Genomic DNA, 15,423 nt, shown 5'->3' with positions numbered 1-15,423 from the left:
CACGAGTTTTTGCTCGTATGACATAGGAGTGGGCTTCGGTATGTATTATAGTTCCTTCATAGTCTTGCAGGATCTGGATACTGACCTAGTGGGTATGTATCGCTTCCACCTTGGTGATTGTTCCTGAGGAGGGACCTTCTAATTCAGGGCCCATTCTTTTGTTTTTCTGAAGCTTTCTGCGTGGAGATTGAACGCTTAGTTCTGTCTAAGTGTGGTTTTTGATTCGGTCTTTGAGACCATGATTCAGGCTTGTAAGCCTGTTACAAGAGAGATTTGCCATAAGTTATGGCGTATATCTCTTTATTGGTGTGAATCCAAGGGCTACTTTTGGAGTAAGGTCAGGATTCCTAGGATTTTGTCTTTCTCCAGGAAGGTCTGGAGAAGGGTTTATTAGTCAGTACCCTGAAGGGTAAGATTTCTGAATTTCCTTTTTTCTACAATAGTGTCTGATGGACTTGCCAGATGTGCAATCTTTTTGTCAGGCCTTGATCAGAATCGGAAAAACAGGAGACAAGAGTGGCGCCTCATGTGTATATCAATATGCTGAACCACAAATTCGGAATCCTTCCTCTGTCTTCTTCAATCCCATGGATCGAAGATAAATCTAGAGAGAGTTCTCTTGTATCAAGTACCAGGGTAGAATTCTCAGGTACTATAATAGTCTCCATATACATGAGAATATTTCTAACAGACCAGAGACGTTGCAGGCTAGCTTCGACATGTCTTGCCCTCCAGACCTCCTTAAGGCCATCTGTGGCTCGGTGTATGGAGGTGATTGGTCTCATGGTGTCCAGCATGGACATCATTTCCTTTGCCAGGTTTCACTTCAGACTGTTAAAACTGCGCATGCTGAAGCAGTGGAACGGCGATCATTCGGATCTGTCTCAACAGTTGTTTCTGGTCAACCAATCAAGAGAATCCCTCTCTTGGTGTTTTTGTCCGTATCCCTTTTCCAAGGGATGTCCATCTCAAGACCACCCTGGGTGATTGTGCCTACAGTTGCGAGTCTGTCAGGATGGGGAGCTGTTTGGGGTGCCAGGAAGGCACAGGGCCTATGGACTCAGGAGTAAAAGCTCCTTCCCGATCGCATTTGGAATCTTCGGGCAATATACAATGCTCTTAAGTCTTGGCCTCTGCTGTGTTCGTCCCAGTTTATCAGATTCCAATCAGACAATATATCCTCTGTGGCTTGCATCAACCATCAGGGGGGAACGAGTAGCTCCCTAGCTATGAGGGAAGTATCTCGGATTCTGGAGTGGTCGGAGCCCCACATTTGTTCGACAACTGGGAAGCGGATTTCCTCAGCAGACAATACTTTAATCCGGGGGATTGGTCTCTCCATCCCGAGTGTTTGCGGAAATTTGCCAGAGGAAGATCTTATGACGTCTCATTACCAAGTTACCCAGATATGGGTCAAAGTGCAGGGATACTCAGGCGGAGCTAACAGATGCATTAGCAGGGCCTTGGAGGTTCAAACCAATTTATCTTTTACGGCCGTTACCACTACTTCCTAGTGTAGTGGCTCGAATCAAGCAGACATCAGTAATAATGATTGTTCCGTCTTGGCCGCAAAGGATATGGTTCGCGGAACCTTGTCGCAGGGATCTGCTGACCAAGGTCTCTTTGTTCATCTATGTCTAGATCTCTGAGGCTTACTGCGTGGAGATTGAACGATTAATCCTAGCCAAGAAAGGGTTTTCTTGTTATTTTTACTCTCATTCAAGCTTGTAGGTGGTTGCTCGTCACTTTTCTGCAAGTCCCCTGAGGGGACAGATTTCAGCCCTGTCTGTGTTACTGCACAAGAGGTTCGCTGAGCTTCCTGATGTGCAGTCACTTGTTAAGGCTCTGCTAGGATCAGACCTGTGTTTAGATCTATTGCTCCTCCTTAGAGTTTAAATCTTGTTCTTTAGGTTTTGCACAGGTTCCGTTGGAGCCTAAGCATGAAGTAGACATTAAATTATTGTCTTGAAAGGTTCCTTTTCTACGGGCTATTGCTTCTGTGCGCAGAGTATCTGTGATTACTGCCTTGCAATGCGTCCCTCCTTATCTGGCTTTCCACGTAGGAATTTAGACAAACTTCTTTCTCTGTTTGTTCTCTTTCCGGGAAGCGTGGGGGTCAGAGGGCCTCTTTGACTTTCTTATCTTTTTGGCTGAGGAGTTTCCTCCATTTTGCCTTGAGACTGCGGGACATAAGCCTCCTCTGAGGATTACGGCTCATTCAACTAGAGCTGTGGCCTCTTCTTGGGCCTTTAAGAACGAGGCTTCTATGGAGCAGTTTTGTAAGGCAGCTACTTAGTCTTCTTTACATACTTTTGCAACATTTTACATATTTAATGTTTTTGCTTCGGTGGAAGCAGCTTTTGGGAGAAAGATTCTGCAGGCTGTGGTATCCTCAGTATAGGGTCCGGCTCCTTTTGCCCTCCAGTTTTTTTCATTCAGTGTCCTCTAAAGCTTGGGTATTTGTTCCCATAAGTAATGAATGAAGCAGTGGACTCTCCTCCCATTAAGATGGAAAACATAAATTATGCTTACCTGATTTCCTTCTGTGGAAGGAGAGTCCACTGCTCCCGCCCGTTTCCCTGGGGGGCAGACCTAAATTTAATATTATCTTTTGGCACCATTTATAGCCTGATATTCTCCTACTGTTCCTTGTTCACTTGGCAGAATGACTGGGGGATGAGGGGAGTGGGGGAGGTATTTAAGCCTTTGGCTGGGGTGTCTTTGCCTCCTCCTGGTGGCCAGGTTCTTAATTCCCACAAGTAATGAATGAAGCAGTGGACTCTCCTCCCACAAATGGAAATTAAATTATCAGGTAAGCATAATTAAAAAAAAAAAAAAAAAAGTTCTGTTATAACATTTACTTTGTTCTCTTGGTATCTTTGTTGAAAAGCAAGTAGGTAGGCTCAGGGTCATGCACTTTTTTAGAATACTATATGGCAGGAGTTTTGCAAGAATACTTTTAAAAATGTTGAACATATCAAGACACATGCATTCTACCTAGATATGCTCTTCAGCAAACAATATAATGGCAATGAAGCAAATTTGACAATAGAATTAAATTTTAAACTTTTTTTTAAATTGCATTTACTGTCTGAATCATAAAAGAAAAAAAAACTGGGCTTCTTGCTATAAAAGTAACATTAGGGTTGCTAAGTTAAATAAAAATATAAATTACCTCAGAATAGTATATATTTTTTTGCCTTGAAGTATAAAAGTGAACTTTTTTTTTATTAGTTAATGTGATTTTGTTTCCTGCAGGGGTCAGTATTTACATGAGATGAAGAGACTCGATGCTGCCAGCTTCTGTATACACCAGTTATCTGAAATGACTCAAGGTATTGTGCCAAAATGTTATTAATATGTTTAGTAACAGCAAAATAACTCATGTTGTTACAGAGCTGAGAGCTGCTGCACAAACATATAAACATGAGATGCTGCAAATGATTTTTTCCTTCTGTCAGTGCTTTATTCTTTTTATCCATGAAAGAATCCCCTGTCTGGCTTTCACATACTGATTTAAAGGGACATAAAACTTCCACTCAATTACAAAATAAATGAAATGATAACATTTCTATATACTAGATGTGCACATGGTTGCATTTGTTTTTGGATGGATATTAAATTTAACACATTTTTTGCCTTTGCCAGAAATACAATTAACAAGCAGTCCCTTTTAACGGTCAAAAAATGCATGCGGCAAAAAGAAAAATTCTTTGATTCGTTCATGTGGTTAAAACTATTACTTTAAAGGCGGAAAATACTTTTGTGTGTGTGCAAATTTACACTATTCCATAATGATCCAGCAATTTTCTTGTCACTTGATTGATTCCTGTGTCAGCCAATAAGTATGTTAGCTTCCCTTTGGTTCTTTAAAAAAATAAATAAAAAAATAAAAATATATATATATATATTTCTTTCCTATGGCATGGAGAGTCCACAACTTTATTCTAATTACTAGTGGGATATTCAACTCCTAGCCAGCAGGAGGAGGCAAAGATCACCCCAGCAAAGCTGTTAAGTGTAACTTCCCTTATCCATAATCCCCAGTCATTCGCTTTGCCTTTGTCAATGGAGGATGTGCGAAGATGGTGTCTGAAGATATTTAATCCTTTTATGGGTACTTTTCTCTGCAGGCAAGGATTGGGGGTATTCTGTGTCCTTGTCAATCTCTTTAGTAAGAGTAATGGTGGCTATTAGCAGTTAGAAAGTGGCGAGGTTGTCTTTGCTTTATTTCTAACATTATTGCTACCCCTTCAGAGAAAGCCAGGGTTGGTTACTCTGCTCTTTCGTTTTCTTTAGGTCCCTGATATTGAGTGGAGTATCTATCACACCTAAGAAGCTGTTCCTACCCTGCAGCTGGATCCACAGGTAAGTGCATTTGCCTTCTAGATATTGAAGGACAGCACTTGGGAGGTTAATTCCTGTAGTGGATCATTTCATGGAACAAGACCTTACAGTTAGGTTTTCAGTTGAACAGTTTGGCAGGCACTGGCATATGTGATATATTATTAGAACATTAAGGGGTTAATAATGTTTACCCTTAGTTTGTTTGTGGAGAAGGGGTAATTTAAGGTAATTTTGGAACCATAGGATATTTCTTTATTATTATGTGATGTAGTGCGGTATACTTCAGTTTTATGCAGGTCGGACAGAAACGTGCACCTTTACAGTGATGCCGTTTTCTTTTTTAGTCCAATCATGTGACCCGCCTCTCTTCTGTCTTCAATATGCAGAGCGGAGCAAGTTAGACATTTGGCGATCTGTCGCCTATCTATGTGCCGGCTTTGGTTGGATCACTGAACTTTGCTAATCTGGCATCCTACTGATAGCGGATCTAATCGTATATCACTTGCTGATTTTCTGGAGTGACTACGGTCTCTGTGTTGTAAGACTACTCAGCCTGAAATATAGAGGTGTGAGGGAGTTTTTTTCTAAAATAAAAACTTTTTGTATGTTAAGAGGTGTGTGCTTTATTTTTTACTATACTGGTGTTAAATAATTCTCATATTTTATATATTTGATATATTTCTTTCATGTAATTGGCAAGAGTCCATGAGCTAGTGACGTATGGGATATACAATCCTACCAGGAGGGGCAAAGTTTCCCAAACCTCAAAATGCCTATAAATACACCCCTCACCACACCCACAATTCAGTTTTACAAACTTTGCCTCCTATGGAGGTGGTGAAGTAAGCAGATTATCTCAGTCGTCAGACTTTACATCCAGGAGAGTGGTCTCTCCACCCAGATGGGTTTTCTCAAATTATTCAGATGTGGGTCATCATCTAAACAAGAAAATTCCCAGGTACCTGTCCAGGTCCAGGGATCCTCAGGCTGAAGCAGTGGATGCGTTGGCACTTCCTTGGTGTTATCAACCTTCTTATATTTTCCCGCCTCTAGTTCTTCTTCCAAGAGTTATCTCCAAAATCATAATGGAACAATTTTTTGTGTTGCTGGTGGCTCCAGCATGGCCTCACAGGTACTGGTATGCAGATCTTGTTCTGATGTCCAGTTGCCAACCTTGGCCACTTCCATTAAGACCGGACCTTCTGTCTCAAGGTCCGTTTTTCCATCAGGATCTCAAATCATTAAATTTGAAGGTATGGAAATTGAACGACTAGTGCTTAGTCATAGAGGTTTCTCTGATTCAGTGATTAATACTATGTTACAGGCTTGTAAATCTGTTTCTAGAACGATTTATTATCGAGTTTGGAAGACTTACATTTCATGGTGTTCCTCTCATAAATTCTCTTGGCATTCTTTTAGAATTCCTAGAATTTTACAGTTTCTTCAGGATGGTTTGGATAAAGGTTTGTCTGCAAGTTCCTTGAAAGGACAAATAACTGCTATTTCTGTTTTATTCCACAGAAAAATTGCCAAACTTCCTGATATTCATTGTTTTTACAGGCTTTGGTTCATATCAAACCTGTCATTAAATCAATCTCTCTTACTTGGAGTCTTAATTTGGTTTTGAAGGCTTTACAGGCTCCTCCGTTTGAGCCTATGCATTCTTTAGACATTAAACTACTTTCTTGGAAAGTGTTGTTCCTTTTGGCAGTCTCTTCTGCTAGAAGAGTTTCTGAATTATCTGCTCTCTCTTGTGAATCTCCTTTTCTTATTTTTTATCAGGATAAGGCAGTTTTGCGGACTTCATTTAAATTCTTACCTAATGTTGTGAATTCTAACAACATTAATAGAGAAATTGTTGTCCCTTCTTTGTGTCCTAATCCTAAAAATTCTTTGGAAAGATCTTTACATTCTTTGGATGTGGTGAGAGCTCTGAAATATGTTGAAGCTACTAAAGATTTCAGGAAGACTTCTAGTCTATTTGTTATCTTTTCTGGTTCCAGGAAAGGTCAGAAGGCTTCTGCCGTTTCTTTAGCATCGTGGTAACAGCTTTTGATTCATCAAGCTTAATTGGAGTCTGGTAAAGCCCCGCCTCAGAGAATTACAGCTCATTCTTCTAGATCAGTTTCCACTTCTTGGGCCTTTAAGAATGAAGCTTCAGTTGATCAGATTTGCAAAGCAGCAACTTGGTCTTCTTTGCATACATTTACTAAATTCTACCATTTTGATGTATTTGCTTCTTCGGAAGCGGTTTTTGGTAGAGAAGTTCTTCAGGCAGCTGTTTCAGTTTGATTCTTCTGCTTATGATTTAAGTGTTTCCTTTTATTTATGAGAATAAACTTATATTTGGGTTGTGGATTAATTTTTTTTAGCAAAATGGCTGTTTTATTTTGTCCCTCCCTCTCTAGTGACTCTTGCGTGGAGTTCCACTTCTTGGGTATTGCTATCCCATACGTCACTAGCTCATGGACTCTTGCCAATTACATGAACGAAAACATAATTTATGTAAGAACTTACCTGATAAATCCATTTCTTTCATATTGGCAAGAGTCCATGAGGCCCACCCTTTTTATGATGGTTATGATTTTTTTGTATAAAGCACAATTATTTCCAAATTCCTTTGTTGATGCTTTCTACTCCTTTCTTTATCACCCCAATACTTGGCTGTTTGTTAAACTGAATTGTGGGTGTGGTGAGGGGTGTATTTATAGGCATTTTGAGGTTTGGGAAACTTTGCCCCTCCTGGTAGGATTGTATATCCCATACGTCACTAGCGCATAGACTCTTGCCAATATGAAAGAAATTTAATTTATCAGGCAAGTTCTTACATAAATTATGTTTTTAAAATGGATTCAGACCATAGTTCATCCATTACTTTTGACAAATGTTTGCTTTGTCTGGAGGCTCAGGTTGTACCTCCTGTGCAATTTTGTTCCACTTGCTTATCTAAGACCTTAAAATTTAAAGATAAATTACTCCCTTCTGAGCCTTATGTCTCACAGGATAATGCTGTTCAGGATATGCCTCAGCTTTCTTCTCAAACGTCTGAAGCTATGGTTGTTTCACATGCAGTGCCCTGCAGTTCCTCTCAAACTCCTGGGGGTGTTTATTTGCCAGGAAATTTTGCTGCGCAGATAACTTATGCGGTGTCTGCAGCTTTATCTGCTTTCTTTACTTCAGGTAAGCATAAGAGGAATTCTAAACATTTTTCTACTAGTTAGGTTTCTGACCCTTCTAAGTCTGCTCTGATCAACCTTTCTCAAATGTCTGATGAGGAGGATACTACAGTAACTTCTGAGGGTGAAATCTCAGACTCTGACATGATGGGGAAAATGCTTCAGAATCTGAAGAAGTTAATTTCAGATTTAAGCTCGAACATCTCTGTTTGCTTCTGAAGGAGGTTTTAGCTACTTTAGACAACTCTGAACCTTTGGTTGCTGTCAACCCTAAAAAGTCCACTAAACTTAATAGAGTTTATGAATCTCTCTCATCTGGGGATGTTTTTCCTGTCCCAGACAAGATGTCTGAAATTATACCTCAGGAATGGGATAGGCCAGGGGTTCCTTTTTCCCCTTCCCCTGTTTTTAAAAAGATGTTTCCTGTTGCGGACTCAATTAGTGACTCTTTGCACACTGTGCCTAAAGTAGAAGGAGCTATCTCTACTCTAGCCAAAATAACTACTTTTTCTATAGAGGATAGTTGTTCTTTTAAGGATCCTATGGATAAGAAGCTTGAGGCTTACTTAAAGAAGATGTACATCCATCAAGGATTACCATGGCAACCTGCAGTAAGTATTGCTACAGTTGAGGGAGCAGCATCTTATTGGTGCAATGCTTTGTCTGATCTTATATCAGAAGAGACTACGATAGAGGAGATCCAAAATAGGATCAAAGCTCTTAAACTGGCCAATCTCTTTATTTGCGATGCTAACATGCAGGTAATTAGACTAGGAGCTAAGATGTCTAGCTTCACTGTTCTAGCTCTATAAAGAAGCAGAGAAGGCACCACATAGCATAATTCTGTGAGATATATCAGGTAATAAAATATAAAACTCAGATGCACTCACGTTTAGCAAAGCACCAAGATGTGATGCAAGCTGGGCATGCCGGAACCTCAGAGTTGTCCGGTAAAACTCTCCTCTCAGGCTAGATCTCCCCCAATGCCAGAAGGTAGTCACAGGATAGTAGTGCTGTTTGTGAGTCAGGTGTGTTTTCAACTCCAGCAATTTCAGGTGTAAAAACCAGGCAGGGATATCCAAACAGGCAAAAGTAGCAAGTTGTATGATTAAAAGTGTTTATTTTAACACATTAAAAACACAAGTTTCTCAGTATCCAGTACTGTTTCCTCAGGCTGATAAAACTATTCAATGCTTGCTACTAGATATACACAAATGAGGCCAATCAAAAAAGTTGTTTAGACAGACACACCCTCATTTACCTTAATTGGTCACATGATTCACAGGTGAATACAAAACATTTTGTTAGTATTTCTCATATGTATATATTTTTTAACATCAAAAGTAGACAACAAGTTAATATATACGTGTATTCATATGTATAACAGCGGTATTTTGCTTAGATGTGTGTAAAAAAATCACCTTGTTATTACCCAAACATATACGTATATAGAAAAACAAAAAAGGCGCGGCTGGGCAAGCAGAAAAATTATAAAACTTAACGTTTATTGCCAAAAAGGAAAGTAGATAAAATGCAATGGTAGCATGCAGTATGGGTCAGAATGAGCCTGAGCAGCAGCAATCTTACATGTTTCGGCTCCTGCCTTACTCATAGACTGTGCTACTCAAAGCTCACAGGCCCCTTTAAATACAAAATCACTCTGACATCATATGCAGCAATCAATAAGTTAACCCCTACCTCACCATGAAAGAAAAAAAGTATGTAAATTGAAATTGCATCAATAACAAAACATATATTGTAGACAAATTATTATAGCCTAATGAACATTTTATAATACTATGTAACAGTATAAATAACTATTTATAATATAATATATAGTATTAGGTTCCCCACAGTTTGGATGCAAAGTAAATAATACTAATCCTAGGTTGTTACTACAACTCTAATATATCAAAATAGATATGTATGGGTAAACAAATTAGGCTAAAAATAAACAGGCTATTAAGTTCACACTTACTTAAGCAAATACTGACTATCTTGGGAGTAACAAAACATGGGCTATAGTTATAGCCCTAATATAATCAAAATCTACTACCTTAAATAGCAATACCCCTAAAGTCAAAATAAACTATATAGTGTGCTTATGTAAAGCCTAAATATATGTTAATCAAGTATAAGACCCATTTCAAAATACTAAACAAATATTCAACGGATATCTCAGTGCCAACAATTAATTAAATGATTTTGAATGTTAAGTCCCTGTGGCATACGGGTCTTGAGTTTGAAGATCCAAAATGCTTCGCGTGTGCGAAGCATCATGTCCTTGTCACCCCCTCTTTTTGGGGTTCTTACCCACTCAATAACCTGCCATTTAAGTGAATCGACATTACCATTATGACAAAATTTGTAATGCCTGGCTACTTGTGAGTCTGGTTCCTCTGATTTTACATCATTGATGTGTTCTTTAATCCTTTCTCTCACTTCCCTGGTCGTTAGACCCACATGTTGTTTCTCACAAGGTTGGCATGTCACCAAATACACAACATAGGTGCTTCGACAGTTTGTACATGCATCCATCATGAAAACTTTCTGTGTATTAACAGACTGAAAAGTTTTTCCAGATAATGTAAATGAACATGCCTTACATCTGGTAGCACCACATTTATAATGCCCTTTGCATTCAAGCCAACTCTGACTTCTATCAATGGATGTTTTAACCTCACTCGGGGCCAGCATGTTGCCTATGGTCACATTCTTCCTAGATACACATTTACATCCTGTCTTGACTATCTCATAGAGATCCTCATCACCTTTTAGAATCGGCAAACAATCATTTATAATTCTAGCAATCTGTTCAAATTGATTGCTGTAATTTGTCACAAAAACAGGATGTTTTTGTATTCCTTGCTTTTTCTTTCTACTCTTACCAGTGTATAGCATAGATTGCCTATCCATATCAGCCACCATATTGTAAGCTTTGGTTATCAAATAATATGGAAAGCCTCTCTTCGAGAATCTATCTATAAATTCTACAGCTGATTTTTGATACTCATCTAATGTAGAACAATTTCGTCTCAGGCGAATAAATTCACCCTTCAAAATACCGAATCTTGTGTGTCTAGGATGCATGCTTTTTGCATGTAAAATGCTATTTCCTGATATAGATTTACGATGTAGTTTGGTTATTACTCTATTGCCAGTGTTTTGTAAAGTTAAATCCAAAAATTCAATACTGTGCTTCTCATAAGTACTAGTAAATTTCAAACCCACATCATTCGCATTTATGTCATCTACAAAATTATGACCTTCCTGTTCTGTCCCTTCCCAAATAATGAGAAGATCGTCTATGTATCTCTTATACATCACAATCCTTCCCCCATGACGGCAATTCTCTCCATACACATGGGATAGTTCCCACCATCCCATGTATAAATTGGCAAACGCCGGGGCAAAAGTTGCCCCCATAGCTGTTCCTCTCTTTTGGAGATAAAAATTGCCGTCAAAGGAGAAGTAATTGTGTGTAAGTAAGAAATACAAGACTCTGAGGATAAAACCTTTATGTGTGTCAACATATCCAGTATAATTATCCAGAAAAAAAGAAATAGCCATCATACCTTTGTCTAAGGGAATACTGGAATAGAGACTTGTGACGTCGATTGTCATCCAGGAATAACCTGGATCCCAATCAAATTTTTCAAGCATGACTAAAAGATGTTTAGTGTCTTGTAAGAAGGAGGGCAGCATTCTCACTAGGGGTTGAAGTATATTTTCCATCCACCTCCCCACAGGTTCCAATAGTGACCCAATACCAGACACAATTGGACGTCCCTGTACATTATCAAGGGATTTATGTGTCTTGGGGAGGTGGTGGAAAATTGGAATCCTAGGATACTTAACACTAAGATATGCCCTAGTGTCCTCATCAATGATGCCCAAATCACAACCATCATCAAGTATTTGTTCAAGACTCTGTTTGAAAGATAAAGTAGGATCAAAGCTCAATTTGGTGTACACATCAGGGTCATCTAATTGTCTAACTGCTTCCTGAACATAATCTAGTTTGTTAAGGATGACAATATTTCCACCCTTATCGCTTTTGCGAATGACTATGTCCTGTTTAGATTTTAACCTCTGAATGGCTTCTTGCTCCAACCTGGTGAGATTATGATGTTTATTCTCTCTACTGGAAAGTGAGTCTTGTAGTTTAACAAGTTCCGACTCAACCCTTCTATGAAAAGATTCTAAATAGATACCTCTTTTCCTAGTGGGATAAAATTCAGATTTAGGTTTGAATTTAATATTAACCTGTTCCTCTTTACAAGACTCCATTTCCAAGCTCAAGAGTGACAAATAATCAGTAGCTTCATTGAAATAAACATCCACTCTATCAGTTTGTGAATCTAGTTGTTCCTGATCCACAGTTTCCAAACTTCTATCATCTTGTTTAAAACATTTTTTTAAAGTAAGGTTTCTTATAAACTTATTTAAATCCAAGATTGTATCAAAAAGGTTGAAATCTGTGGATGGAACAAACCCAAGACCATACTTTAATACTCTTTCTTCATCTGCATCAAGCCTGGTATCAGAAAGGTTCAAGATAGTTAAATCTTGTATTTGTTCTTCTGTTGTATCTGTGGTCTCAGCGCATATCTGCTTACTCCTACGTCTGCCCCCCCTCTTGTGTGGCCGCCTCCTCCTCTTGGATTTTGCTGGCCCCCTTGAAAAACCTGCATCTCTTTTGAGGCTTTATTTACATTTGAAATATGAGAGGGAGCTAACTGATATTTATTCACATTGGCTTTTGCTGTTTGAGCCATAGGGAGATCTGTAGATCTCAATATGCCACCTACCGCTCCCATTATATGCTGATTACTCTGAGCAAGACCAAATGTGTTGTTACTATCATTAGACACACTAGCAGCAGTATATGTCCTGGTCTCATGTGTAGCTGTATTAGAACCCTCATATATAGCCATATTTGAGCTCTGTGTCTCAGGGGGTGTGGTAGAATAAACATTGGTATTAATGTCTCTCTCTTCTGATTCCCTATAGGCGCGCGTCATGAAGTTAATACACGCCCTCAACACAATCTGCCATTCACGCAGCTCCATAAACATTCTACGGACTTTCTGATCTGTATAAGTCCGTAGAATGTTTATGGAGCTGCGTGAATAGCAGATTGTGTTGAGGGCGTGTATTAACTTCATGACGCGCGCCTATAGGGAATCAGTACGTCACGAGTACCTCCACTATTGGCTAACGTGCAGCCTGTGTGTATATTGTCACGGCTCACCGCCAGTATATGAAATTGAGATCGAATGAAAGCATCTTTATATTTTTTATATACATTTTAGTCCCGCAACATGGATATTAAGGTAATAACCACTGTAAGGTGTTAAAGTGTATCACAACACAAACATTATATCGAAGCATTTACTGATACTAACCGATGTGTTTGAGGCTTTAGCATAGACAAGCATACGATCAGCTATGTATTATCTGTCCCTTAGGGGACAGATAATACACTGGATATAGGATTTTATCTATATGAGTAGAATAATAGAGATTCTCTTTTATTTACTAAGTGATGTTAACATAGATGTATATACGTATATGTTTGGGTAATAACAAGGTGATGTTTTTACACACATCTAAGCAAAATACAGCTGTTATACATATGAATACACGTATATATTAACTTGTTGTCTACTTTTGATGTTAACAAATATATACATATGAGAAATACTAACAAAATGTTTTGTATTCACCTGTGAATCATGTGACCAATTAAGGTAAATGAGGGTGTGTCTGTCTAAACAACTTTTTTGATTGGCCTCATTTTTGTATATCTAGTAGCAAGCATTGTATAGTTTTATCAGCCTGAGGAAACAGTACTGGATACTGAGAAATGCGTTGCTGTGTTTTAAATGTGTTACAATAAACACTTTTAATCATACAACTTGCTACTTTTGCCTGTTTGGATATCCCTGCCTGGTTTTTACACCTGTTATTGCTGGAGTTGAAAACACACCTGACTCACAAACAGCACTACTATCCTGTGACTACCTTCTGGCATTGGGGGAGATCTAGCCTGAGAGGAGAGTTTTACCGGACAACTCTGAGGTTCCGGCATGCCCAGCCTGCATCACATCTTGGTGCTTTGCTAAACGTGAGTGCTTCTGAGTTTTATATTTTATTACCTGATATATCTCACAGAATTATGCTATGTGGTGCCTTCTCTGCTTCTTCATAGAAATTTCTTGATGTGGATGGCCTTATACCTCGAGGAGAGCTGCCTGATATCGATATAAACTTTACCTTGGATATTCTTTGGACTATCTGGTGTATTTGGGACTTTTTGTACATATATATATATATATATATATATATCTCATTTATATTTATATACAGGTTACTTTTATATTGGTATAACCTTGCTAATTTGTGGTGAACCATTTTTGTACACTTATATACTGATATTTATACTACTTTCTGGCGATACCCTATTGGGTTATTTATACAGTTTACTCTTTATGATAGCGCCCCTATATTTTACTCAGTTTGGGTATATTATACTGTTCTAGCTCGCAGAGCTCTGTGGTTAAAATCTTGGTCGGCTGATGTGACTTCAAAGGCCAAGCTTTTGTCTTTACCTTATAAAGGTAAAACTTTATTTGGTCCTGGTCTGGTGGAAATCATTTCCGAAATTACGGGTGGAAAGGGATCTTTTCTACCTTAGGATAAGAAGCATAGACCTAAGGGTCACCAGAATTCTAATTTCCACTCCTTTCATAACTTTAAAGGACAGAAGTCTTCCTCTTCTTCTTTCAAACCAGAGCAATCCAAGACCTCCTGGAAGTCCAGTCAGCCATGTAATAAGGGGAAGCAAAACAAGAAGCCTTCCACTGATTCCAAATCAGCATGAAGGGTCCACCCCCGATCCAATTTTGGATCAAGTGGGGGCAGGCTTTCTCTCTTTCAGCAAGCTTGGATACGCGATGTCCCAGATCCATGGGCTGTAGACATAGTATCCCAGGGTTACAGAATAGAATTCAAGTCTTGCCATCCAAGGGGCAGATTTCTCCTGTCAAGACTATCCACAAACCAGGTAAAGAGGGAGGCCTTCTTAAACTGCATAATAGACCTATCCTCCCTGGGAGTAATTGTTCCTGTAGAGAAACAGGGTCGAGGATTCTATTCAAATCTATTTGGGCTTCCCAAAAAGGAGGGAACTTTCCGTCCCATCCTAGACCTAAAGTGCCTCAACAAATTCTTAAGGGTTTCGTCCTTCAAGACTGAAACTATTCGTTCCATTCTTTCATAGGTTCAGGAAGGTCAGTTCATGACGACCATAGACCTGAAGGATGCGTATCTTCATGTTCCCATTCACAGGGATCATCACCAGTTTCTGAGATTTGCCTTTTTGGACAAGCATTTCCAGTTTGTTGCTCTTCCGTTTGGTCCTGCCACGGCTCCCTGAATATTCATAAAGGTTCTAGGGGCCCTTTTGCAGGTGGTCCGATCTCAGGGAATTACCTAGACGACATCTTGGTTCAGGCGCCATCATTTCAACTAGCAAAATCTCACAGAGATGTTGTTGTCTTTTCTATGTTCCCACACATGGAAAGTGAATCTGGAAAAGAGTTCCCTTTTCCCAGCTACAAGGGTGTGTTTCTTAGGGACAATTATAGATTCCCTGTCCATGAAGATTTTCCTGACTGATGTCAGGAAATCCAAATTTCTTGCTACCTACCTTTCTCTCCAGTCTGCTATTCATCCATCAGTGGCTCAATGCATGGAGATGATTGGTCTGATGGTTGCTTCCATGGACATCATTCCTTTTGCTTGGTTCCATCTGAGACCACTGCAACTATGCATCCTCAGTCAATGGAAGGGAGACCATTTCGATTTATCACAGAGGATAGATCTGGATACCCTA

At 39.1% G+C, this 15,423-nt stretch overlaps 1 protein-coding gene across 1 annotated transcript in view; it reads left to right on the top strand.

The window, feature by feature from the left end:
• TTC6 (tetratricopeptide repeat domain 6) overlaps positions 1 to 15,423 on the top strand; it is a 430,156-nt gene that overhangs the window by 153,137 nt on the left and 261,596 nt on the right. Inside the window, exon 12 of the mRNA XM_053711337.1 lies at positions 3,259 to 3,335. Within this exon, the coding sequence (XP_053567312.1) occupies positions 3,259 to 3,335 (77 nt within the window). The remainder of the gene's footprint in view (positions 1 to 3,258; positions 3,336 to 15,423) is intronic.

The sequence above is a fragment of the Bombina bombina genome, chromosome 1, assembly GCF_027579735.1.
Source record: "Bombina bombina isolate aBomBom1 chromosome 1, aBomBom1.pri, whole genome shotgun sequence".
Lineage (NCBI taxonomy): Eukaryota > Metazoa > Chordata > Amphibia > Anura > Bombinatoridae > Bombina > Bombina bombina.
This window is presented reverse-complemented; position numbering and strand designations above follow the sequence as displayed.